Source organism: Pseudophryne corroboree, chromosome 3, assembly GCF_028390025.1.
Source record: "Pseudophryne corroboree isolate aPseCor3 chromosome 3, aPseCor3.hap2, whole genome shotgun sequence".
NCBI classification, from domain to species: domain Eukaryota; kingdom Metazoa; phylum Chordata; class Amphibia; order Anura; family Myobatrachidae; genus Pseudophryne; species Pseudophryne corroboree.
Window position 1 is genome coordinate 79,139,069 of NC_086446.1, and position 27,396 is coordinate 79,166,464.

The 27,396-nt window shown below is 49.7% G+C and overlaps 1 protein-coding gene across 4 annotated transcripts in view; it reads right to left on the bottom strand.

Annotated features, from left to right (window-relative positions):
* Positions 1-27,396, bottom strand: part of LOC135054805 (NACHT, LRR and PYD domains-containing protein 12-like) — a 211,884-nt gene that overhangs the window by 163,451 nt on the left and 21,037 nt on the right. For 3 of the 4 annotated variants that reach the window (XM_063958158.1, XM_063958160.1, XM_063958161.1), the window contains exon 2: positions 17,114-17,404. In XM_063958158.1, the coding sequence (XP_063814228.1) occupies positions 17,114-17,390 (277 nt within the window). In that variant the 5' untranslated portion in view covers positions 17,391-17,404. Of the gene's footprint in view, positions 1-17,113; positions 17,405-20,244; positions 20,324-27,396 lie in introns of those variants that run through there. The other variant, XM_063958159.1, reaches the window with a different exon arrangement.

Below are 27,396 nucleotides of genomic sequence, written 5' to 3' on the forward strand. Positions count from 1 at the left end.
AGCGCACAGTGACTGTCCTGTGTGTGATGTGTCCTCCTGCAGTCAGTATAAGAGGAAGTGCACAGTGAATGTCCTGTGTGTGATGTGTCCTCCTGCAGTCAGTATAAGAGGAAGTACACAGTGACTGTCCTGTGTGTGACCAGTGACTGTCCTGTGTGTGATGTGTCCTCCTGCAGTCAGTATAAGAGGAAGTGCACAGTGACTGTCCTGTGTGTGATGTGTCCTCCTGCGGTAAGTATAAGAGGAAGTGCACAGTGACTGTCCTGTGTGTGATGTGTCCTCCTGCAGTCACTATAAGAGGAAGTGCACAGTGACTGTCCTGTGTGTGATGTGTCCTCCTGCAGTCAGTATAAGAGGAAGAGCACAGTGACTGTCCTGTGTGTGATGTGTCCTCCTGCAGTCAGTATAAGAGGAAGTGCACAGTGACTGTCCTGTGTGTGATGTGTCCTCCTGCAGTCAGTATAGGAGGAAGTGCACAGTGACTGTCCTGTGTGTGATGTGTCCTCCTGCAGTCAGTATAAGAGGAAGTACACAGTGACTGTCCTGTATGTGATGTGTCCTCCTGCAGTCAGTATAAGAGGAAGTGCACAGTGACTGTCCTGTGTGTGATGTGTCCTCCTGCAGTCAGTATAAGAGGAAGTGCACAGTGACTGTCCTGTGTGTGATGTGTCCTCCTGCAGTCAGTATAAGAGGAAGTGCACAGTGACTGTCCTGTGTGTGATGTGTCGTCCTGCAGTCAGTATAAGAGGAAGCGCACAGAGACTGCTCTGTGTGTGATGTGTCCTCCTGCAGTCAGTATAAGAGGAAGAGCATAGTGACTGTCCTGTGTGTGATGTGTCCTCCAGCAGTCAGTATAAGAGGAAGTGCACAGTGTCTGTCCTGTGTGTGATGTGTCCTCCTGCAGTCAGTATAAGAGGAAGTGCACAGTGACTGTCCTGTGTGTGGTGTCCTCCTGCAGTCAGTATAAGAGGAAGAGCACAGTGACTGTCCTGTGTGTGATGTGTCCTCCAGCAGTCAGTATAAGAGGAAGTGCACAGTGACTGTCCTGTGTGTGATGTGTCCTCCTGCAGTCAGTATAAGAGGAAGTGCACAGTGACTGTCCCTTGTGTGATGTGTCCTCCTGCAGTGAGTATAAGAGGAAGTGCACAGTGACTGTCATGTGTGTGATGTGTCCTCCTGCAGTCAGTATAAGAGGAAGTGCACAGTGACTGTCCTGTGTGTGATGTGTCCTCCTGCAGTCAGTATAAGAGGAAGTGCACAGTGACTGTCCTGTGTGTGATGTTTCCTCCTGCAGTCAGTATAAGAGGAAGCGCACAGTGACTGTCCTGTGTGTGATGTGTCCTCCTGCAGTCAGTATAAGAGGAAGTGCACAGAGACTGCTCTGTGTGTGATGTGTCCTCCTGCAGTCAGTATAAGAGGAACTGCACAGTGACTGTCCTGTGTGTGATGTGTCCTCCTGCAGTCAGTATAGGAGGAAGTGCACAGTGACTGTCCTGTGTGTGGTGTCCTCCTGCAGTCAGTATAAGAGGAAGAGCACAATGACTGTCCTGTGTGTGATGTGTCCTCCTGCAGTCAATATAAGAGGAAGTGCACAGTGACTGTCCTGTGTGTGGTGTCCTCCTGCAGTCAGTATAAGAGGAAGAGCACAGTGACTGTCCTGTGTGTGATGTGTCCTCCAGCAGTCAGTATAAGAGGAAGGGCACAGTGACTATCCTGTGTGTGATGTGTCCTCCTGCAGTCAGTATAAGAGGAAGTGCACAGTGACTGTCCTGTGTGTGATGTGTCCTCCTGCAGTCAGTATAAGAGGAAGAGCATAGTGACTGTCCTGTGTGTGATGTGTCCTCCAGCAGTCAGTATAAGAGGAAGTGCACAGTGTCTGTCCTGTGTGTGATGTGTCCTCCTGCAGTCAGTATAAGAGGAAGTGCACAGTGACTGTCCTGTGTGTGGTGTCCTCCTGCAGTCAGTATAAGAGGAAGAGCACAGTGACTGTCCTGTGTGTGATGTGTCCTCCAGCAGTCAGTATAAGAGGAAGTGCACAGTGACTGTCCTGTGTGTGATGTGTCCTCCTGCAGTCAGTATAAGAGGAAGTGCACAGTGACTGTCCCTTGTGTGATGTGTCCTCCTGCAGTGAGTATAAGAGGAAGTGCACAGTGACTGTCATGTGTGTGATGTGTCCTCCTGCAGTCAGTATAAGAGGAAGTGCACAGTGACTGTCCTGTGTGTGATGTGTCCTCCTGCAGTCAGTATAAGAGGAAGTGCACAGTGACTGTCCTGTGTGTGATGTGTCCTCCTGCAGTCAGTATAAGAGGAAGTGCACAGTAACTGTCCTGTGTGTGATGTGTCCTCCTGCAGTCAGTATAAGAGGAAGTGCACAGAGACTGCTCTGTGTGTGATGTGTCCTCCTGCAGTCAGTATAAGAGGAACTGCACAGTGACTGTCCTGTGTGTGATGTGTCCTCCTGCAGTCAGTATAGGAGGAAGTGCACAGTGACTGTCCTGTGTGTGGTGTCCTCCTGCAGTCAGTATAAGAGGAAGAGCACAGTGACTGTCCTGTGTGTGATGTGTCCTCCTGCAGTCAGTATAAGAGGAAGTGCACAGTGACTGTCCTGTGTGTGATGTGTCCTCCTGCAGTCAGTATAAGAGGAAGTGCACAGTGACTGTCCTGTGTGTGATGTGTCCTCCTGCGGTCAGTATAAGAGGAAGCGCACAGTGACTGTCCTGTGTGTGATGTGTCCTCCTGCAGTCAGTATAAGAGGAAGCGCACAGTGACTGTCCTGTGTGTGATGTGTCCTCCTGCAGTCAGTATAAGAGGAAGTGCACAGTGACTGTCCTGTGTGTGATGTGTCCTCCTGCAGTCAGTATAAGAGGAAGTGCACAGTGACTGTCCTGTGTGTGATGTGTCCTCCTGCAGTCAGTATAAGAGGAAGTGCACAGTGACTGTCCTGTGTGTGATGTGTCCTCCTGCAGTCAGTATAATAGAAAGTGCACAGTGACTGTCCTGTGTGTGGTGTCCTCCTGCAGTCAGTATAAGAGGAAGAGCACAGTGACTGTCCTGTGTGTGATGTGTCCTCCAGCAGTCAGTATAAGAGGAAGTGCACAGTGACTGTCCTGTGTGTGATGTGTCCTCCTGCAGTCAGTATAAGAGGAAGTGCACAGTGACTGTCCTGTGTGTGGTTTCCTCCTGCAGTCAGTATAAGAGGAAGAGCACAGTGACTGTCCTGTGTGTGATGTGTCCTCCAGCAGTCAGTATAAGAGGAAGTGCACAGTGACTGTCCTGTGTGTGATGTGTCCTCCTGCAGTCAGTATAAGAGGAAGTGCACAGTGACTGTCCTGTGTGTGATGTGTCCTCCGGCAGTCAGTATAAGAGGAAGTGCACAGTGACTGTCCTGTGTGTGATGTGTCCTCCTGCAGTCAGTATAAGAGGAAGAGCACAGTGAGTTTCCTGTGTGTGATGTGTCCTCCAGCAGTGAGTATAAGAGGAAGTGCACAGTGACTGTCCTGTGTGTGATGTGTCCTCCAGCAGTCAGTATAAGAGGAAGTGCACAGTGACTGTCCTGTGTGTGATGTGTCCTCCTGCAGTCAGTATAAAAGGAAGAGCACAATGACTGTCCTGTGTGTGATGTGTCCTCCAGCAGTCAGTATAAGAGGAAGTGCACAGTGACTGTCCTGTGTGTGATGGGTCCTCCTGCAGTCAGTATAAGAGGAAGTGCACAGTGACTGTCCTGTGTGTGATGTGTCCTCCAGCAGTCAGTATAAGAGGAAGTGCACAGTGACTGTCCTGTGTGTGATGTGTCCTCCAGCAGTCAGTATAAGAGGAAGTGCACAGTGACTGTCCTGTGTGTGATGTGTCCTCCAGCAGTCAGTATAAGAGGAAGTGCACAGTGACTGTCCTGTGTGTGATGTGTCCTCCAGCAGTCAGTATAAGAGGAAGTACACAGTGACTGTCCTGTGTGTGATGTGTCCTCCAGCAGTCAGTATAAGAGGAAGTGCACAGTGACTGTCCTGTGTGTGATGTGTCCTCCAGCAGTCAGTATAAGAGGAAGTGCACAGTGTCTGTCCTGTGTGTGATGTGTCCTCCTGCAGTCAGTATAAGAGGAAATGCACAGTGACTGTCCTGTGTGTGGTGTCCTCCTGCAGTCAGTATAAGAGGAAGAGCACAGTGACTGTCCTGTGTGTGATGTGTCCTCCAGCAGTCAGTATAAGAGGTAGTGCACAGTGACTGTCCTGTGTGTGATGTGTCCTCCTGCAGTCAGTATAAGAGGAAGTGCACAGTGACTGTCCCTTGTGTGATGTGTCCTCCTGCAGTGAGTATAAGAGGAAGTGCACAGTGACTGTCCTGTGTGTGATGTGTCCTCCTGCAGTGAGTATAAGAGGAAGTGCACAGTGACTGTCCTGTGTGTGATGTGTCCTCCTGCAGTCAGTATAAGAGGAAGTGCACAGTGACTGTCCTGTGTGTGATGTGTCCTCCTGCAGTCAGTATAAGAGGAAGTGCACAGTGACTGTCCTGTGTGTGATGTGTCCTCCTGCAGTCAGTATAAGAGGAAGTGCACAGTGACTGTCCTGTGTGTGATGTGTCCTCCTGCAGTCAGTATAAGAGGAAGTGCACAGTGACTGTCCTGTGTGTGATGTGTCCTCCTGCAGTCAGTATAAGAGGAAGTGCACAGAGACTGCTCTGTGTGTGATGTGTCCTCCTGCAGTCAGTATAAGAGGAACTGCACAGTGACTGTCCTGTGTGTGATGTATCCTCCTGCAGTCAGTATAGGAGGAAGTGCACAGTGACTGTCCTGTGTGTGGTGTCCTCCTGCAGTCAGTATAAGAGGAAGAGCACAGTGACTGTCCTGTGTGTGATGTGTCCTTCTGCAGTCAGTATAAGAGGAAGTGCACAGTGACTGTCCTGTGTGTGATGTGTCCTCCTGCAGTCAGTATAAGAGGAAGAGCACAGTGACTGTCCTGTGTGTGATGTGTCCTCCTGCAGTCAGTATAAGAGGAAGTGCACAGTGACTGTCCTGTGTGTGATGTGTCCTCCTGCAGTCAGTATAAGAGGAAGTGCACAGTGACTGTCCTGTGTGTGATGTGTCCTCCTGCAGTCAGTATAAGATGAAGAGCACAGTGACTGTCCTGTGTGTGATGTGTCCTCCTGCAGTCAGTATAAGAGGAAGTGCACAGTGACTGTCCTGTGTGTGATGTGTCCTCCTGCAGTCAGTATAAGAGGAAGAGCACAGTGACTGTCCTGTGTGTGATGTGTCCTCCTGCAGTCAGTATAAGAGGAAGTGCACAGTGACTGTCCTGTGTGTGATGTGTCCTCCTGCAGTCAGTATAAGAGGAAGCGCACAGTGACTGTCCTGTGTGTGATGTGTCCTCCTGCAGTCAGTATAGGAGGAAGTGCACAGTGACTGTCCTGTGTGTGGTGTCCTCCTGCAGTCAGTATAAGAGGAAGAGCACAGTGACTGTCCTGTGTGTGATGTGTCCTCCTGCAGTCAGTATAAGAGGAAGTGCACAGTGACTGTCCTGTGTGTGATGTGTCCTCCTGCAGTCAGTATAAGAGGAACTGCACAGTGACTGTCCTGTGTGTGATGTGTCCTCCTGCAGTCAGTATAAGAGGAAGTGCACAGTGACTGTCCTGTGTGTGATGTGTCCTCCTGCAGTCAGTATAAGAGGAAGTGCACAGTGACTGTCCTGTGTGTGATGTGTCCTCCTGCAGTCAGTATTAGTGGAAGTGTACAGTGACTGTACTGTGTGTGATGTGTCCTCCTGCAGTCAGTATAAGAGGAAGTGCACAGTGACTGTCCTGTGTGTGATATGTCCTCCTGCAGTCAGTATAAGAGGAAGTGCACAGTGACTGTCCTGTGTGTGATGTGTCCTCCTGCAGTCAGTATAAGAGGAAGAGCACAGTGACTGTCCTGTGTGTGATGTGTCCTCCAGCAGTCAGTATAAGAGGAAGTGCACAGTGACTGTCCTGTGTGTGATGTGTCCTCCTGCTGTCAGTATAAGAGGAAGTGCACAGTGACTGTCCCTTGTGTGATGTGTCCTCCTGCAGTGAGTATAAGAGGAAGAGCACAGTGACTGTCCTGTGTGTGATGTGTCCTCCTGCAGTGAGTATAAGAGGAAGTGCACAGTGACTGTCCTGTGTGTGATATGTCCTCCTGCAGTCAGTATAAGAGGAAGTGCACAGTGACTGTCCTGTGTGTGATGTGTCCTCCTGCAGTCAGTATAAGAGGAAGAGCACAGTGACTGTCCTGTGTGTGATGTGTCCTCCAGCAGTCAGTATAAGAGGAAGTGCACAGTGACTGTCCTGTGTGTGATGTGTCCTCCTGCTGTCAGTATAAGAGGAAGTGCACAGTGACTGTCCCTTGTGTGATGTGTCCTCCTGCAGTGAGTATAAGAGGAAGAGCACAGTGACTGTCCTGTGTGTGATGTGTCCTCCTGCAGTGAGTATAAGAGGAAGTGCACAGTGACTGTCCTGTGTGTGATGTGTCCTCCTGCAGTCAGTATAAGAGGAAGAGCACAGTGACTGTCCTGTGTGTGATGTGTCCTCCTGCAGTCAGTATAAGAGGAAGTGCACAGTGACTGTCCTGTGTGTGATGTGTCCTCCTGCAGTCAGTATAAGAGGAAGAGCACAGTGACTGTCCTGTGTGTGATGTGTCCTCCTGCAGTCAGTATAAGAGGAAGTGCACAGTGACTGTCCTGTGTGTGATGTGTCCTCCTGCAGTCAGTATAAGAGGAAGTGCACAGTGACTGTCCTGTGTGTGATGTGTCCTCCTGCAGTCAGTATAAGAGGAAGAGCACAGTGACTGTCCTGTGTGTGATGTGTCCTCCTGCAGTCAGTATAAGAGGAAGTGCACAGTGACTGTCCTGTGTGTGATGTGTCCTCCTGCAGTCAGTATAAGAGGAAGAGCACAGTGACTGTCCTGTGTGTGATGTGTCCTCCTGCAGTCAGTATAAGAGGAAGTGCACAGTGACTGTCCTGTGTGTGATGTGTCCTCCTGCAGTCAGTATAAGAGGAAGCGCACAGTGACTGTCCTGTGTGTGATGTGTCCTCCTGCAGTCAGTATAGGAGGAAGTGCACAGTGACTGTCCTGTGTGTGGTGTCCTCCTGCAGTCAGTATAAGAGGAAGTGCACAGTGACTGTCCTGTGTGTGATGTGTCCTCCTGCTGTCAGTATAAGAGGAAGAGCACAGTGACTGTCCTGTGTGTGATGTGTCCTCCTGCTGTCAGTATAAGAGGAAGTGCACAGTGACTGTCCTGTGTGTGATGTGTCCTCCTGCAGTCAGTATAAGAGGAAGTGCACAGTGACTGTCCTGTGTGTGATGTGTCCTCCTGCAGTCAGTATAAGAGGAAGTGCACAGTGACTGTCCTGTGTGTGATGTGTCCTCCTGCAGTGAGTATAAGAGGAAGTGCACAGTGACTGTCCTGTGTGTGATGTGTCCTCCTGCAGTGAGTATAAGAGGAAGTGCACAGTGACTGTCCTGTGTGTGATGTGTCCTCCAGCAGTCAGTATAAGAGGAAGTGCACAGTGACTGTCCTGTGTGTGATGTGTCCTCCAGCAGTCAGTATAAGAGGAAGTGCACAGTGTCTGTCCTGTGTGTGATGTGTCCTCCTGCAGTCAGTATAAGAGGAAATGCACAGTGACTGTCCTGTGTGTGGTGTCCTCCTGCAGTCAGTATAAGAGGAAGAGCACAGTGACTGTCCTGTGTGTGATGTGTCCTCCAGCAGTCAGTATAAGAGGAAGTGCACAGTGACTGTCCTGTGTGTGATGTGTCCTCCTGCAGTCAGTATAAGAGGAAGTGCACAGTGACTGTCCCTTGTGTGATGTGTCCTCCTGCAGTGAGTATAAGAGGAAGTGCACAGTGACTGTCCTGTGTGTGATGTGTCCTCCTGCAGTGAGTATAAGAGGAAGTGCACAGTGACTGTCCTGTGTGTGATGTGTCCTCCTGCAGTCTGTATAAGAGGAAGTGCACAGTGACTGTCCTGTGTGTGATGTGTCCTCCTGCAGTCAGTATAAGAGGAAGTGCACAGTGACTGTCCTGTGTGTGATGTGTCCTCCTGCAGTCAGTATAAGAGGAAGTGCACAGTGACTGTCCTGTGTGTGATGTGTCCTCCTGCAGTCAGTATAAGAGGAAGTGCACAGAGACTGCTCTGTGTGTGATGTGTCCTCCTGCAGTCAGTATAAGAGGAACTGCACAGTGACTGTCCTGTGTGTGATGTGTCCTCCTGCAGTCAGTATAGGAGGAAGTGCACAGTGACTGTCCTGTGTGTGGTGTCCTCCTGCAGTCAGTATAAGAGGTAGAGCACAGTGACTGTCCTGTGTGTGATGTGTCCTTCTGCAGTCAGTATAAGAGGAAGTGCACAGTGACTGTCCTGTGTGTGATGTGTCCTCCTGCAGTCAGTATAAGAGGAAGTGCACAGTGACTGTCCTGTGTGTGATGTGTCCTCCTGCAGTGAGTATAAGAGGAAGTGCACAGTGACTGTCCTGTGTGTGATGTGTCCTCCTGCAGTCAGTATAAGAGGAAGTGCACAGTGACTGTCCTGTGTGTGATGTGTCCTCCTGCAGTCAGTATAAGAGGAAGTGCACAGTGACTGTCCTGTGTGTGATGTGTCCTCCTGCAGTCAGTATAAGAGGAAGTGCACAGAGACTGCTGTGTGTGATGTGTCCTCCTGCAGTCAGTATAAGAGGAACTGCACAGTGACTGTCCTGTGTGTGATGTGTCCTCCTGCAGTCAGTATAGGAGGAAGTGCACAGTGACTGTCCTGTGTGTGGTGTCCTCCTGCAGTCAGTATAAGAGGAAGAGCACAGTGACTGTCCTGTGTGTGATGTGTCCTCCTGCAGTCAGTATAAGAGGAAGTGCACAGTGACTGTCCTGTGTGTGATGTGTCCTCCTGCAGTCAGTATAAGAGGAAGAGCACAGTGACTGTCCTGTGTGTGATGTGTCCTCCTGCAGTCAGTATAAGAGGAAGTGCACAGTGACTGTCCTGTGTGTGATGTGTCCTCCTGCAGTCAGTATAAGAGGAAGTGCACAGTGACTGTCCTGTGTGTGATGTGTCCTCCTGCAGTCAGTATAAGAGGAAGAGCACAGTGACTGTCCTGTGTGTGATGTGTCCTCCTGCAGTCAGTATAAGAGGAAGTGCACAGTGACTGTCCTGTGTGTGATGTGTCCTCCTGCAGTCAGTATAAGAGGAAGAGCACAGTGACTGTCCTGTGTGTGATGTGTCCTCCTGCAGTCAGTATAAGAGGAAGTGCACAGTGACTGTCCTGTGTGTGATGTGTCCTCCTGCAGTCAGTATAAGAGGAAGCGCACAGTGACTGTCCTGTGTGTGATGTGTCCTCCTGCAGTCAGTATAGGAGGAAGTGCACAGTGACTGTCCTGTGTGTGGTGTCCTCCTGCAGTCAGTATAAGAGGAAGTGCACAGTGACTGTCCTGTGTGTGATGTGTCCTCCTGCTGTCAGTATAAGAGGAAGAGCACAGTGACTGTCCTGTGTGTGATGTGTCCTCCTGCTGTCAGTATAAGAGGAAGTGCACAGTGACTGTCCTGTGTGTGATGTGTCCTCCTGCAGTCAGTATAAGAGGAAGTGCACAGTGACTGTCCTGTGTGTGATGTGTCCTCCTGCAGTCAGTATAAGAGGAAGTGCACAGTGACTGTCCTGTGTGTGATGTGTCCTCCTGCAGTGAGTATAAGAGGAAGTGCACAGTGACTGTCCTGTGTGTGATGTGTCCTCCTGCAGTGAGTATAAGAGGAAGTGCACAGTGACTGTCCTGTGTGTGATGTGTCCTCCAGCAGTCAGTATAAGAGGAAGTGCACAGTGACTGTCCTGTGTGTGATGTGTCCTCCAGCAGTCAGTATAAGAGGAAGTGCACAGTGACTGTCCTGTGTGTGATGTGTCCTCCTGCAGTCAGTATAAGAGGAAGTGCACAGTGACTGTCATGTGTGTGATGTGTCCTCCTGCAGTCAGTATAAGAGGAAGAGCACAGTGACTGTCCTGTGTGTGATGTGTCCTCCTGCAGTCAGTATAAGAGGAAGTGCACAGTGACTGTCCTGTGTGTGATGTGTCCTCCTGCAGTCAGTATAAGAGGAAGCGCACAGTGACTGTCCTGTGTGTGATGTGTCCTCCTGCAGTCAGTATAGGAGGAAGCGCACAGTGACTGTCCTGTGTGTGGTGTCCTCCTGCAGTCAGTATAAGAGGAAGTGCACAGTGACTGTCCTGTGTGTGATGTGTCCTCCTGCAGTCAGTATAAGAGGAAGAGCACAGTGACTGTCCTGTGTGTGATGTGTCCTCCAGCAGTCAGTATAAGAGGAAGTGCACAGTGACTGTCCTGTGTGTGATGTGTCCTCCTGCTGTCAGTATAAGAGGAAGTGCACAGTGACTGTCCCTTGTGTGATGTGTCCTCCTGCAGTGAGTATAAGAGGAAGAGCACAGTGACTGTCCTGTGTGTGATGTGTCCTCCTGCAGTGAGTATAAGAGGAAGTGCACAGTGACTGTCCTGTGTGTGATGTGTCCTCCTGCAGTCAGTATAAGAGGAAGTGCACAGTGACTGTCCTGTGTGTGATGTGTCCTCCTGCAGTCAGTATAAGAGGAAGTGCACAGTGACTGTCCTGTGTGTGATGTGTCCTCCTGCAGTCAGTATAAGAGGAAGTGCACAGTGACTGTCCTGTGTGTGATGTGTCCTCCTGCAGTCAGTATAAGAGGAAGTGCACAGTGACTGTCCTGTGTGTGATGTGTCCTCCTGCAGTCAGTATAAGAGGAAGTGCACAGAGACTGCTCTGTGTGTGATGTGTCCTCCTGCAGTCAGTATAAGAGGAACTGCACAGTGACTGTCCTGTGTGTGATGTGTCCTCCTGCAGTCAGTATAGGAGGAAGTGCACAGTGACTGTCCTGTGTGTGGTGTCCTCCTGCAGTCAGTATAAGAGGAAGAGCACAGTGACTGTCCTGTGTGTGATGTGTCCTCCTGCAGTCAGTATAAGAGGAAGTGCACAGTGACTGTCCTGTGTGTGATGTGTCCTCCTGCAGTCAGTATAAGAGGAAGAGCACAGTGACTGTCCTGTGTGTGATGTGTCCTCCTGCAGTCAGTATAAGAGGAAGTGCACAGTGACTGTCCTGTGTGTGATGTGTCCTCCTGCAGTCAGTATAAGAGGAAGTGCACAGTGACTGTCCTGTGTGTGATGTGTCCTCCTGCAGTCAGTATAAGAGGAAGAGCACAGTGACTGTCCTGTGTGTGATGTGTCCTCCTGCAGTCAGTATAAGAGGAAGTGCACAGTGACTGTCCTGTGTGTGATGTGTCCTCCTGCAGTCAGTATAAGAGGAAGAGCACAGTGACTGTCCTGTGTGTGATGTGTCCTCCTGCAGTCAGTATAAGAGGAAGTGCACAGTGACTGTCCTGTGTGTGATGTGTCCTCCTGCAGTCAGTATAAGAGGAAGCGCACAGTGACTGTCCTGTGTGTGATGTGTCCTCCTGCAGTCAGTATAGGAGGAAGTGCACAGTGACTGTCCTGTGTGTGGTGTCCTCCTGCAGTCAGTATAAGAGGAAGAGCACAGTGACTGTCCTGTGTGTGATGTGTCCTCCTGCTGTCAGTATAAGAGGAAGTGCACAGTGACTGTCCTGTGTGTGATGTGTCCTCCTGCTGTCAGTATAAGAGGAAGTGCACAGTGACTGTCCTGTGTGTGATGTGTCCTCCTGCAGTCAGTATAAGAGGAAGTGCACAGTGACTGTCCTGTGTGTGATGTGTCCTCCTGCAGTCAGTATAAGAGGAAGTGCACAGTGACTGTCCTGTGTGTGATGTGTCCTCCTGCAGTGAGTATAAGAGGAAGTGCACAGTGACTGTCCTGTGTGTGATGTGTTCTCCTGCAGTCAGTATAAGAGGAAGTGCACAGTGACTGTCCTGTGTGTGATGTGTCCTCCTGCAGTCAGTATAAGAGGAAGTGCACAGTGACTGTCCTGTGTGTGATGTGTCCTCCTGCAGTCACTATAAGAGGATGTGCACAGTGACTATCCTGTATGTGATCTGTCCTCCTGCAGTCAGTATAAGAGGAAGTGCACAGTGACTGTCCTGTGTGTGATGTGTCCTCCTGCAGTCAGTATAAGAGGAAGTGCACAGTGACTGTCCTGTGTGTGATGTGTCCTCCTGCAGTCAGTATAAGAGGAAGTGCAGAGTGACTGTCCTGTGTGTGATGTGTCCTCCTGCAGTCAGTATAAGAGGAAGTGCACAGTGACTGTCCTGTGTGTGATGTGTCCTCCTGCAGTGAGTATAAGAGGAAGTGCACAGTGACTGTCCTGTGTGTGATGTGTCCTCCTGCAGTCAGTATAAGAGGAAGAGCACAGTGACTGTCCTGTGTGTGATGTGTCCTCCTGCAGTCAGTATAAGAGGAAGTGCACAGTGACTGTCCTGTGTGTGATGTGTCCTCCTGCAGTCAGTATAAGAGGAAGTGCACAGTGACTGTCCTGTGTGTGATGTGTCCTCCTGCAGTCAGTATAAGAGGAAGAGCACAGTGACTGTCCTGTGTGTGATGTGTCCTCCTGCAGTCAGTATAAGAGGAAGTGCACAGTGACTGTCCTGTGTGTGATGTGTCCTCCTGCAGTCAGTATAAGAGGAAGAGCACAGTGACTGTCATGTGTGTGATGTGTCCTCCTGCAGTCAGTATAAGAGGAAGTGCACAGTGACTGTCCTGTGTGTGATGTGTCCTCCTACAGTCAGTATAAGAGGAAGCGCACAGTGACTGTCCTGTGTGTGATGTGTCCTCCTGCAGTCAGTATAAGAGGAAGTGCACAGTGAATGTCCTGTGTGTGATGTGTCCTCCTGCAGTCAGTATAAGAGGAAGTACACAGTGACTGTCCTGTGTGTGACCAGTGACTGTCCTGTGTGTGATGTGTCCTCCTGCAGTCAGTATAAGAGGAAGTGCACAGTGACTGTCCTGTGTGTGATGTGTCCTCCTGCGGTCAGTATAAGAGGAAGTGCACAGTGACTGTCCTGTGTGTGATGTGTCCTCCTGCAGTCAGTATAAGAGGAAGTGCACAGTGACTGTCCTGTGTGTGATGTGTCCTCCTGCAGTCAGTATAAGAGGAAGTGCACAGTGACTGTCCTGTGTGTGATGTGTCCTCCTGCAGTCACTATAAGAGGAAGTGCACAGTGACTGTCCTGTGTGTGATGTGTCCTCCTGCAGTCAGTATAAGAGGAAGAGCACAGTGACTGTCCTGTGTGTGATGTGTCCTCCTGCAGTCAGTATAAGAGGAAGTGCACAGTGACTGTCCTGTGTGTGATGTGTCCTCCTGCAGTCAGTATAGGAGGAAGTGCACAGTGACTGTCCTGTGTGTGATGTGTCCTCCTGCAGTCAGTATAAGAGGAAGCGCACAGTGACTGTCCTGTGTGTGATGTGTCCTCCTGCAGTCAGTATAAGAGGAAGTGCACAGTGACTGTCCTGTGTGTGATGTGTCCTCCTGCAGTCAGTATAAGAGGAAGTGCACAGTGACTGTCCTGTGTGTGATGTGTCCTCCTGCAGTCAGTATAAGAGGAAGTGCACAGTGACTGTCCCTTGTGTGATGTGTCCTCCTGCAGTCAGTATAAGAGGAAGAGCACAGTGACTGTCCTGTGTGTGATGTGTCCTCCTGCAGTCAGTATAAGAGGAAGTGCACAGTGACTGTCCTGTGTGTGATGTGTCCTCCTGCAGTCAGTATAAGAGGAAGTGCACAGTGACTGTCCTGTGTGTGATGTGTCCTCCTGCAGTCAGTATAAGAGGAAGCGCACAGTGACTGTCCTGTGTGTGATGTGTCCTCCTGCAGTCAGTATAAGAGGAAGTGCACAGTGAATGTCCTGTGTGTGATGTGTCCTCCTGCAGTCAGTATAAGAGGAAGTATACAGTGACTGTCCTGTGTGTGACCAGTGACTGTCCTGTGTGTGATGTGTCCTCCTGCAGTCAGTATAAGAGGAAGTGCACAGTGACTGTCCTGTGTGTGATGTGTCCTCCTGCAGTCAGTATAGGAGGAAGTGCACAGTGACTGTCCTGTGTGTGATGTGTCCTCCTGCAGTCAGTATAAGAGGAAGTGCACAGTGACTGTCCTGTGTTTTATGTGTCCTCCTGCAGTCAGTATAAGAGGAAGTGCACAGTGACTGTCCTGTGTGTGATGTGTCCTCCTGCAGTCAGTATAAGAGGAAGTGCACAGTGACTGTCCTGTGTGTGATGTGTCCTCCTGCAGTCAGTATAAGAGGAAGCGCACTGTGACTGTCCTGTGTGTGATGTGTCCTCCTGCAGTCAGTATAGGAGGAAGTGCACAGTGACTGTCCTGTGTGTGGTGTCCTCCTGCAGTCAGTATAAGAGGAAGAGCACAGTGACTGTCCTGTGTGTGATGTGTCCTCCTGCAGTCAGTATAAGAGGAAGTGCACAGTGACTGTCCTGTGTGTGATGTGTCCTCCTGCAGTCAGTATAAGAGGAAGTGCACAGTGACTGTCCTGTGTGTGATGTGTCCTCCTGCAGTCAGTATAAGAGGAAGTGCACAGTGACTGTCCTGTGTGTGATGTGTCCTCCTGCAGTCAGTATAAGAGGAAGAGCACAGTGACTGTCCTGTGTGTGATGTGTCCTCCTGCAGTCAGTATAAGAGGAAGTGCACAGTGACTGTCCTGTGTGTGATGTGTCCTCCTGCAGTCAGTATAAGAGGAAGCGCACAGTGACTGTCCTGTGTGTGATGTGTCCTCCTGCAGTCAGTATAAGAGGAAGTGCACAGTGAATGTCCTGTGTGTGATGTGTCCTCCTGCAGTCAGTATAAGAGGAAGTACACAGTGACTGTCCTGTGTGTGACCAGTGACTGTTCTGTGTGTGATGTGTCCTCCTGCAGTCAGTATAAGAGGAAGTGCACAGTGACTGTCCTGTGTGTGATGTGTCCTCCTGCGGTCAGTATAAGAGGAAGTGCGCAGTGACTGTCCTGTGTGTGATGTGTCCTCCTGCAGTCAGTATAAGAGGAAGTGCACAGTGACTGTCCTGTGTGTGATGTGTCCTCCTGCAGTCAGTATAAGAGGAAGTGCACAGTGACTGTCCTGTGTGTGATGTGTCCTCCTGCACTCAGTATAAGAGGAAGTGCGCAGTGACTGTCCTGTGTGTGATGTGTCCTCCTGCAGTCAGTATAAGAGGAAGTGCACAGTGACTGTCCTGTGTGTGATGTGTCCTCCTGCAGTCAGTATAAGAGGAAGTGCACAGTGACTGTCCTGTGTGTGATGTGTCCTCCTGCAGTCACTATAAGAGGAAGTGCACAGTGACTGTCCTGTGTGTGATGTGTCCTCCTGCAGTCAGTATAAGAGGAAGAGCACAGTGACTGTCCTGTGTGTGATGTGTCCTCCTGCAGTCAGTATAAGAGGAAGTGCACAGTGACTGTCCTGTTTGTGATGTGTCCTCCTGCAGTCAGTATAGGAGGAAGTGCACAGTGACTGTCCTGTGTGTGATGTGTCCTCCTGCTGTCAGTATAAGAGGAAGCGCACAGTGACTGTCCTGTGTGTGATGTGTCCTCCTGCAGTCAGTATAAGAGGAAGTGCACAGTGACTGTCCTGTGTGTGATGTGTCCTCCTGCAGTCAGTATAAGAGGAAGTGCACAGTGACTGTCCTGTGTGTGATGTGTCCTCCTGCAGTCAGTATAAGAGGAAGTGCACAGTGACTGTCCTGTGTGTGATGTGTCCTCCTGCAGTCAGTATAAGAGGAAGTGCACAGTGACCGCCTTGTGTGTGATGTGTCCTACTGCAGTCAGTATAAGAGGAAGTGCACAGTGACTGTCCTGTGTGTGATGTGTCCTCCTGCAGTCAGTATAAGAGGAAGTGCACAGTGACTGTCCTGTATATGATGTGTCCTCCTGCAGTCAGTATAAGAGGAAGTGCACAGTGACTGTCCTGTGTGTGATGTGTCCTCCTGCAGTCAGTATAAGAGGAAGTGCACAGTGACCGCCTTGTGTGTGATGTGTCCTACTGCAGTCAGTATAAGAGGAAGTGCACAGTGACTGTCCTGTGTGTGATGTGTCCTCCTGCAGTCAGTATAAGAGGAAGTGCACAGTGACTGTCCTGTGTGTGATGTGTCCTCCTGCAGTCAGTATAAGAGGAAGTGCACAGTGACTGTCCCTTGTGTGATGTGTCTTCCTAAAGTTAGTATAAGAGGAGTGCAGTGACGGTAGGATTATACATAGATAGATAAGGACAGGGGCGGCCATCCCTGGGTCCCCACACATTAGGGGACCCCACACCCTGCATTTTGAAATGTAGGAGTATTCCTTCAGTGGCCCAGTTGTTCAGTAACAGCTACCACCGAGGAGCTCCTGCACAGTCAGTCTCATGGGACAGGGAAATCAAGCGAGACAGTGACTGCAAGCTGCCGATGTCTTCTGGTTGGCCTGTGATCCCTGCGGCTCTGTAAGTGACAGTGTGTGTGTGTATGTGTGTGCATGCGCATGGCCCAGGGTGGGGGATTTTGGCAGCAATCGTAGTAGTAGTGGGGGCCCACAATCTACTTTGCCCTGGGCCCCAGCCACCCTTAATCTCGCATTGGGATTAGATATACTCGGTGTCTGGAGGCCTGCATAAATACCACTCTGATTAGATTCCCAGCAAACTCCCTTCACTACAAATAGTCACAAACTCTGACTGTGATCATTATACTGGTGTATCTATAATGGGTGCAAGCCTCGCAGTGCACATGGGTCTACGGGTCCAGGAGGGGCCCACACAGCACACTCTGTACCCATGTAATGAACACTTACACCTCCAGAGTCCGGTGTAGGTGGCAGCAGCATTGAACAAATCACCAGGAAAATGGTGTGGCAGCCATTTCCCTGGCATTTTGTGCATGCACAGTAACAAAATCGCTGGGAAATTAGACACTGCGCCATTTTCCCAGAGACTTGTGCAGGCACACTGAACTCTAGGGTCTCCTAGTGACCCTAGTGCTCAGAGTCCCACTGTGCCGCTTGCTAGAGAGGAGAGGGAGCAGACATAGACTGCACATGGCTCTCCTCCTCCTCTCTTAAGACGCCCCATGATCATTATTGTGTAGTGTTCTGTAATTAATTGATTTTTCTTTTTACACCTGTGGAAAGAATCACTGACAAGCCACATGGGACAAAGAGCCTCTATACCACCTTGATATGAGATCTCACCAGTTTGTGTAAGTTTCTGTTGGAGATCCTCAGCAGGTCCCATAAGATTGATCAGTTGTAAGACCTCTACGGTCACTTCCAGAGCTGCTTCCTCTCCATATACTTTTACGAGATGGTCTTTTGTTTCAATGCAATCTGCCTTTTCCAGACACCCACGTGGGATGGGGTCTCGACCTCCACAGGAGAAATCAGACAGCTTGGACTTAAACCGCTTGAAGTCATATTGCTCCAGATCTTCCAGAGCCCGACAGAGAATGTCTCCAGGTGTCCTGCTCATCTCTCACAGAGTCCCTGGTGGGAACAGATTAATATCTAATAACTGTTACAAAGACACCTTATATGACAAGGAATACAGTTAGTAAGGTTTTTTTATCGCCCCTTCCTCTCTCGCTTCTCTGCCTAGTTACGTCTGGGAGTGACAGCTAAGCACTTTGCTTCTCTGTACATCAAGTTAAATGTTAAGTGTTCTTTCTTTTTTTGTTTTGTTGTTCCTTTCTAAGAGGTAATACACAGCAGCCCCTGGTAGCTAAGAAGTATATGTACTAAAGCACAGGTTTTTTGAAGTGGAGATGTTGCCCCCTAGCAACCATTCAGATTCTAGCTATTATTTTCTAGAAGGTGTTTGATCAATGATAAGTATAACCTGATTGGTTGCTATGGGCAACATCTCCATCTCTAAAATACATCACTTTAGTACCCACATACTAAGACTCGACAAGTGTCAGGAATTGACTTGTCGGTGTATGTTAAGGGAGGCCCAATTTTGATATCCCATTACCTCAGGTAACAAAATGGAGGAAATCCTCTGGGCCTTAAATAAAGTAGCTGTTCTGCAGCAGACTCAGCAGGGCCAAATGCTGGCCATCGCTGATGCTCAGGTGTAGAGCAAGCAGATCAAGACTAGCTCTGGACATACCCTGTGCGACGATATCAGTGATGCTGGGGCCCGCTTTGACATCAGACATCTGCCCTCCGTTCTCCTGGACATGCCTGTGTTTTCTTCTCCACTCCCAAAACAGCTGCCAACGGTCCGAAGACGCCCAGGAATGCCTTCTTTCTGTCAATCTTCTTGCTATCGTCTCTCCGACCGCTTTCTACGTTGTGTCACCGGGCAACGACGTGCATGCGCAGTGCGGCCGCCGTGTATGCGCATTCTGGACCCGTTCGCACCGCAGCAACAAACCACTGCGTGTGAACGGGTCGGAATGACCCCCATTGTGCATCTGTTTACTACTGTGGACTTTTCCCTGTGTTCTGTGGACTTCTTATGCTACTATCACTGTAAGCCAGGGTTTTTCAACTGCTGTGCCGCGGCACACTAGTGTGCCGCAGGCAGTCCTCAGGTGTGCCGCCGCTACCCGCCCGCCAGAGATGCCTGCCACACCACTAATACCTGCAGCAGTAACTGATATCAGGCTTGGGCAGCGCAGAGAACCTCCGTGGGCCGGCCGTGACCTATTGCAGTGATGCACCGCCGCATGACTCATAGGTCACCCGTTCCACGTGGTATCGCCGTCCCCCGCCCGTCCAGCGCTTCTCCATGGTGTGCTCTGCTCCGACGCGATGCAGGGAGGGAACGCTCTGTGCTGCTTCTCACTGCCCCAATGCTAAGGACTGAGCTGTATACTGAGGTTGGAGCCAGTGGGTTTTTTTTTACCTGGGGGGGGGTGGAATTACCATGTGGGGACAGTGTGCGGAATTACTATGTGGGGACAGTGTGAGGAATTACTATGTGGGGACAGTGTGCGGAATTACTGTGTGGGGACAGTGTGTGGAATTACTATGTGGGGACAGTGTGCGGAATTACTATGTGGGGACAGTGTGCGGAATTACTGTGTGGGGACAGTGTGTGGAATTACTATGTGGGGACAGTGTGCGGAATTACTATGTGGGGACAGTGTGTGGAATTACTATGTGGGGACAGTGTGTGCCATTAATATGTGGGGACAGTGTGTGCCATTACTATGTGGGGACAGTGTGTGCCATTACTATGTGGGGACAGTGTGTGCCATTAATATGTGGGGACAGTGTGTGCCATTACTATGTGGGGACAGTGTGTGCCATTAATATGTGGGGACAGTGTGTGCCATTAATATGTGGGGACAGTGTGTGCCATTAATATGTGGGGACAGTGTGTGCCATTAATATGTGGGGACAGTGTGTGCCATTAATATGTGGGGACAGTGTGTGGAATTATTATCTATGTGGGGACAGTGTGTAGAATTACTGTGTGGGGACAGTGTGTGCTTTTTATATGTGGGGACAGTGTGTGCCATTAATATGTGGGGACAGTGTGTGGAATTACTATGTTTTATTTCTACGGGAGCCAATGTATTTTTTTTTATAGTGGGGGTGAAGCTATTTATTTTATTTCTGCGGGGTCCAACTGTTTTATTACTGTTTATATTTGTTATATATTTATATTATATTGATTAAGAAAACTGATGGTGTGCCTTGGCAATTTTCAAATGTTGTTTAGTGTGCCACAAGTTTACAAAGGTTGAAAATCACTGCTGTAAGCTTTCAAGGTTGTGTCAATTGTTTGTGTTGCAAAATTCTATCAAGACTTATTACTTGGACATGGACATTGTAGTTTAATAAAGTCTCTGTGCACTGTACTTCAACTTTCCTGTGAATGGCCATTACTCATAGCAAGGGAATACTAAGTATGATTTCCGGATTGCATATAAGCTCCAATACGGATATGGATATTCACTCAATAGCTGTATTTACATGTGTTTAGTATCCTGCTGCATTATAGAACTCTCATTGCTGCTGGTTTAAGTCTGCACACCATTACTCTAACTCAGTGGTTCTCAAACTCGGTCCTCAGGACCCCACACGGTGCATGTTTTGCAGGTAACCCAGCAAGTGTACAGGTGTATTAATTACTCACTGACACATTTTAAAAGGTCTGCAGGGGGAGCTAATTATTTCACTTGTGATTCTGTGAGGAGACCTGCAAAACATGCACTGTGTGGGGTCCTGAGGACCGAGTTTGAGAACCTGTGCTCTAACTGATTCCAGCTTCTCCCCGCCTAGAGTTCTGAACACATTCCATATGCTTTGATATTCTGCTTTACTACTTCAGTGTAAAATTCTGTCTTGCAAGTCACCTGTCAGACACATACCTCCCAACATGACCCTCTCAAGGAGGGACAGAATACTCTGCTCCTGGACTCCTAACAGCTCACTATAAAACCAAATACGCTGTAAATAGAAAAAAAAAGACCAAGTCTGGGCAAAAGTAAATTTTCCGTACATGTGATAGAGTAAAATAATGGAGTTTGTGAGTCCTTTTCCCTTGATGTAAATATTATATAGCATACTTGCCTACCCTCCTGGAATGGCCGGGAGGCTCCCGAAAAACGGGTGACCCTCCCGGCCCCCTGAAAGAGCAGGCAAGTCTCCCGATTTACGGGGGTCACCCCCTGCCCGCCGCCCACTTAACGAGTAAAGTGGGATGTCCGGGCAGGTGATGACGTGATTCTTGTTGAATCGCGTCATCGTAACCACGCCCCCTGCTGTATAATGCCGGTAATCGCGCCCCCCCCACTGAGCCCGGAGAAAGCAGCCCAGAAGTCGGCAACCATGTTATATAGTCTGATCCTCAAATGATCCTAACATGCATGAAACAACTAAGAAAAAAAAAGCAAAAACAGTGTAGTACATCCTTACAACAAATAGTGTACACCTCTACTAAGTGTGAGAATCCTAATATTAGTGACTATGGGGGTCATTCCGAGTTGATTGCGCGCTAGCAACTTTTTGCAGCGCTGCGATTAGGTTAAAACTCGGCAAAACTGCGCATGCGTATGCACTGCAATGCGCAGGCGTGTCGTACAGGTACAAAGAGGATCGGTGCTGGGTGATGGATTTAACAAAGAATCCATTTGCACAGCCATTTTCTGGGAGTGTTTGGAAAAACGCAGGCGTGTCCAAGCATTTGCAGGGCGTGTGTCTGACGTCAATTCCGGGAACAAAAAGACTTAAGTGATCGCAGCGGCTGAGTAAGTCCAGAGCTACTCAGAAACTGCAAAAATAGGATTTTAATTACCTACCGGTAAATCCTTTTCTCGTAGTTCGTAGAGGATGCTGGGGTCCATATTAGTACCATGGGGTATAGACGGGTCCACCAGGAGCCATTGGCACTTTAAGAGTCTAGTAGTGTGGTCTGGCTCCTCCCTCTATGCCCCTCCTATCAGACTCAGTCTAGAAACTGTGCCCGAGGAGACGACATACTTCGAGAGAACGAATTACACAGATAGTGGCGAGATTCATACTAGCTCACACAACAGGCAAATCCGGCTAACATGCCGGAACAACTCAGCAACAGCTGAAACGGTAAATAACACAGAACTTACCTAGGAACCAGGCAGAACTGAACTAGAAACCAATGCAGGAAGACGCAGCGCTGGGCGGACGCCCAGCATCCTCTACGGACTACGAGAAAAGGATTTACCAGTAGGGAATGAAAATCCTATTTTCTCTTACGTCCTAGAGGATGCTGGGGTCCATATTAGTACCATGGGGATGTACCAAAGCTCCCAGTACGTGAGGGAGAGCGCAGAGGCTCCTGCAACACTGCTTGACCAAACTTGAGGTCATCAGAGTTCAAAGTATCGAACTTGGCAAACGTGTTCGACCCAGACCAAGTAGCCGCTCGGCAGAGTTGTACAGCCGAGACATCCCGGGTAGCCGCCCAGGAAGATCCCACTTTACAAGTAGAGTGGGCCTGTACAGATTTTCGACACGGCAATCCAGCCGTGGAATAAGCATGTTGGATAGTGAACCTGATCCAGCGTGAAATCGACTGCTTAGAAGCAGGACACCCAATTTTCTTGGGATCATAGAGTACAAACAGAGAGTCACTTTTCCTATGACGAGCTGTCCTCTGCACGTAAATCTTCAAAGTCCTCACTACATCCAAGGCCTTTGAAGCAATTGAGGAGTCAGTAGCCACTGGCACCACAATAGGTTGGTTGATATGGAAAGCCGATACAACCTCAGGCAGGAACTGTGGATGAGTCCTAAAATCCGCCCTGTCTTCATGGAAGATCAGATAGGGGCCTTTACAAGATAAAGCCCCCAATTCCGTCACGCATCGAGCAGAAGCCAAGGCCAACAAAGTGACTGCCTTCCACGTGAAAAACTTGAGATCAGCCTCCTGTAGAGGCTCGAACCAAGCAGACTGCAGGAACTGCAATACCACATCAAGATCCCAGGGCGCCGTTGGCGCCACAAAGGGAGGTTGGATGTGCAGAACCCCTTTCAAAAAGGTCTGAACCTCAGGGAGGACAGCCAATTGTTTTTGGAAGAAGATGGACATAGCAGAGATCTGAACCTTGATGGAGCCCAATCTCAGTCCCATATCCACCCCTGCTTGCAGGATAAGGAGAAAACGTCCAAGTTGAAACTCCACTGCAGGAAACTTCTTGGACTCACACCAAGAAACATATTTTTTTCAAATGCGATGGTAATGTTTAGACGTTACCCCCATCCTAGCCTGTATCAGGGTAGGAATGACCTCACTCAGGATACCCTTCCGAGCTAAGATCTGGCGTTCAATCGCCATGCCGTCAAACGTAGCCGTGGTAAGTCTTGATAGGCGAATGACCCTTGCAGAAGCAGATCTTCCCGAAGAGGTAACAGCCTTGGATCCTCCAGCAGAAGATCCAGTAGATCCACGTACAAAGCCCTCCTTGGCCAGTCCGGAGCAATGAGGATTGCCAGAACCTTTGTTCTTCTTACCAGTTGAAGAACCTTAGGAATCAGAGGAAGTGGAGTGAACACATACACTGACGTGAACACCCACGGTGTTACCAGTGCGTCCACCGCCACTGCCTGAGGGTCTCTTGACCTGGCCCAGTACCTCCCCAGCTTCTTATTGAGGCGGGAGGCCATCATGTCTATGTGAGGAACCCCCCACCAACCGGTAACCTCCTCAAACACCTCCGGATGGAGGCCCCCCTCTCCCGGATGGAGATCGTGACTGCTGAGGAAAATAATAAAGGAATATAAAGGAATTTTACAGGTGCGCCTGAAAGGGATTGTGTCTGCAAAGAAATGTAAAATTACCTCTTTCCTGATTGAAAATACAATTGGTAGGTTAATGTGGTCGACCAATGAAAGTAATGGTCTTGATAATGACAAAAAGGCAGTAAACAATATTGATGAAAATAAAACTTGTACTTTTATTTTTAGAATATAATGCAATATCTATTGCTTTGGATTGAAAGAGAAAAGTGGGGGGGGGGGGGGTAAGGGGGGTGGTGGGCTGGGGAGAGATTACGCTGCTATCAATGTAGCAGCGATGAAGTTCCTGAATGTATACAGGTGTAGATAGGAATATAGTTGTTTCACTTTAGAATGGTGGCGTCCCACCTCTGAGTGGAGTCTGAGTTAATTGAAAAACTGTCCATAGCTGATAATGGGGCTATAAATGTCTTTTTGGCACCGGTGGGATCCAAAAGCAAAAACAAAAAGAAAGTAAGGGGTACCCCTGAGTTACCACTGGTGATAAGAGGTCAGGATAGGGCTGGTGCTAGGGTAATGAGGACTCCAGACAGACCGTACCCCTCTACGCCCTGGATCACCGATGTCGCTCTGATGAGCGCAGCGTGGTGCCCTGAGCAGAAGGGGATCGGTCGTGAGTCTTGGAGAGAGAGGTAGGGGCTGCTTCTAGCACTGTCAGTGCTGTCCGCCGCGCCTTCTCCTCTCCTGCAGAGTCCCTTACCTTCTAGCTTCTGCTCCGTCTCTTTGTCCCTCCGCCAGTGGTCTGCTCCGTGTTTGCTACACCCGGCGTCGCGTCCTCCCGCACTTCCGGGTAATCCGTCCACGTGACCAAGCTCAGGTGTCCCCGGGTCCCGTCTCTTGCATCTTTCTTCCTTCCTCCTCCAGGTCTCCGTTCAGTCGCTCTGTTACATCCAGCGGGAGTAATGAAAATAAATGTGGATGGGTTGTGTAATTCGTGCGCTCCAACGCGTATCGGCCAGTGTTGGCCTTCGTCAGGGAGTCCTTTTCCACTATCTTAGATGTGGGCTATTTAAGCCCACATCCAGTGGGAGTGGCCTGAGTTGATTTGCTTCATAATTGGAAAGGGGGAGGGTAAGGTTGGAAATGGGAGGTGTTTTAGGGGAAGCAGTTAAGAATAAAATAGAAAATAGAAATTGAGATTAGAATAAGTGGGGTTTAACCCTCTTATTCCTAAGTATCCATAGACTAGTAAATTAATGCTGTAATATTTATAACACTTATTGCTCCATAGACTAGTAAATGAATGCTGTAATATTTATAACACTTATTGTCTACTCCCGGAATGAAGATTGCTGACATCGCCACCGTGTGTCTTTCTGCCCAGAGGAGGATTCTTGACACCTCTGACATGGCAGCCCTGCTCTTTGTTCCGCCTTGTCGGTTTATGTAGGCCACCATGGTCACGTTGCCCGACTGCACCTGAACAGCTCGATCCTGTAGCAGGTGTTCTGCTTTCAGAAGGGCGTTGTACACGGCCCTTAGCTCCAGGATGTTTATCGGGAGAAGGGATTCTTGATCCGACCACCTTCCCTGAAAGGTTTCCCCCAGAGCGACTGCTCCCCAACCTCTTAGACTTGCATCTGTGGTTAAAAGGATCCAGTCCTGAATTCTGAACCTTCGGCCTTCCAGAAGGTGCGGAAGTTGTAGCCACCAGAGGAGTGAAATCCTGGCTTTCGGAGACAGGCGTATCCTCTTGTGCATATGTAGGTGAGAGCCCAACCACTGTTCCAATAAGTCCAGCTGAAATGGTCGAGCATGAAACCTGCCATACTGCAGAGCCCCGTAGGCGGAAACCATCTTCCCCAGAAGGCGGATGCATTGATGAACCGATACCCGGGTAGGCTTTGAATCAACAATACTTTCTCCACCGGGAGAAAAACCCTCTGCACTTCCATGTTGAGGATCATTCTCAGGAAAGACAGCCTCCTCGTTGGCGCCAGATGAGACTTTGGAAGGTTCAGGATCCATCCGTGCTTCCTGAGCAGCTGTGTCGTGAGCACGATGGATCGCAACAACCTCTCCCTGGACGACGCCTTGATCAGTAGATCGTCCAGATACGGAATTATGTTCACCCCCTGCTTGCGGAGGAGAACCATCATCTCCGCCATCACCTTGGTGAAGATCCTTGGTGCTGTGGAGAGGCCAAACGGCAGCACCTGGAACTGATAGTGATCGTCCAACAGTGCAAACCTGAGATATGCCTGATGCGGCGACCAAATGAGAATGTGGAGGTAAGCATCCTTGATGTCCAGCGACACCAGGAACTCCCCCTCCATCAGTCCTGAGATGACAGCTCTCAGAGATTCCATCTTGAATTTTAACTCCCTGAGATAAGGGTTCAAAGACTTTAAGTTTAGAATAGGTTGTACCGAACCATCCGGCTTTGTACCACGAAAAGGTTTGAATAATAACCCTTGTTCCACTGCTGAGGTGGAACTGGAACAATGACCTCTGACACCACCAATTTTCTGATGGCCTCCAGAAGAATTGTTCTGTCCGCCAGCAGAGCTGGCAAGCCTGACTTGAAGAAACGGTGCAGTGGGGGATCTTGAAACTCCAGCCTGTACCCCCTGGACACTATATCCAGGACCCAGGGGTCCAGGCCAGACGACACCCAGACATGGCTGAACTGCCGGAGTCTCGCCCCCAGCTGACCTTCCTCCAGGCCTAGCTGTCCACCGTCATGCGGAGGACTTAGGGGTATCAGAAGCGGGCTTCTGGGCCTGAGAACATGCGGGAGCAGGTTTTTTCCTTTGGCACGACCACCTCTAAAGAAGGTGTTCGTAGGCTTGTTCTTTCTAGACCTCACGGGCCGAAAGGACTGAGACGTGGCCGGCGTAAAAGGCTTCTTTGTAGCCGGTGCAGCTGAGGGGAGAAAAGTAGACTGACCCGCGGTAGCCGTGACAATCCACGCATCCAGCGCCTCCCCAAAGAGAGCCTGACCTGTATAGGGTAGGCCCTCCACACTCTTCCTGGATTCCGCGTCCGTAGACCATTGGCGCAGCCAGAGACCCCTGCGAGCCGAGATGGACATGGAGGAGATCCCCGCAGCCATGGAACCCAGGTCCTTCATGGAATCAACCAGGAATCCTGCAGAATCCTGAATATGGCGTAAAAATCAATCAACGTCACCTTTATCCATCGCAGTCGATTCCTCCTGCAGAGCGATTGACCACCTGGCAATAGCTTTTGCAATCCAAGCACAGGCTATAGTAGGCCGTAATATAGCCTCGGAAGCCGTGTAAATGGATTTAAGCGTATCATCCACCTTGCGATCTGCCGGGTCCTTCAACGCTGTAGATACCGGGACTGGCAACACCACCTGTTTAGACAGCCTGGGGACAGAGGCGTCAACTACTGGCGGAGACTCCCATCTCTTCCTATCTTCCTCTGGGAAGGGAAAAGCAACCAAGACCCTCTTAGTGATCTTACATTTCTTTACCAGAGTTTCCCAGGCCTTTTCAAAGATAGCGTTTAATTCTTTGGATGCCGGGAAGGTGAGGGGGAGCTTCTTATTATCTGTAAAAAAGGCCTCCTCCACCTGCTCAGGAGCTGTGTCAGAAATATGTAAAATATCCCTCACAGCTTCAATCATCAACTGCACCCCCTTAGCAAGTGATGCTGTCCCCCTCGACACATCCCCGTCACCGTCTGCAGTGTCAGAGTCGGTGTCCGTGTCATCCTGTGTCAGCAAAGCAAGCGCACGTTTTAGACAATGTACCGCAGGGGACCCCGAGGAGGCAGTATCAGACCATACAACCATAGAGGACTGGAGGACCTGAGTGGCATACTCCGTCCTAGCAACTCAATCAGAAATCTGAGAGATAGTCCCCCTAAGAGAGGCTAACCATTCTGGCTCTCTAGCTGGGAACTGTGCTAAAACAGTGTAATCCTGATTACATGGTATGGAGTCTTCCTGGGAAGACAAATCCTCTGCAGCATATGAAACAGTGTCCCTAGACATGTTGTCACCCCCCCCCCCCCCAAACACCCCACAAACACACAGGGTACTGGGCAGACAGAGTTCCCCCCCCCCCCCCCCAAGAATGGCAGAGAGACACAGAGATTGGAGCCAACCCACACACAGCACTATTAGAGTATAGGAAGACCCTAAACCCACGCTGACTGTGTCCCTTAATAGGTGAGACAGCCTTTACACAGCCTCCCATCCCTTCTACAACCCCCTGGTACCGTACAGATAGCTGGAGTCGTTCTGCAGAACCTGTATCCACTCGCAGTGAGCTGCA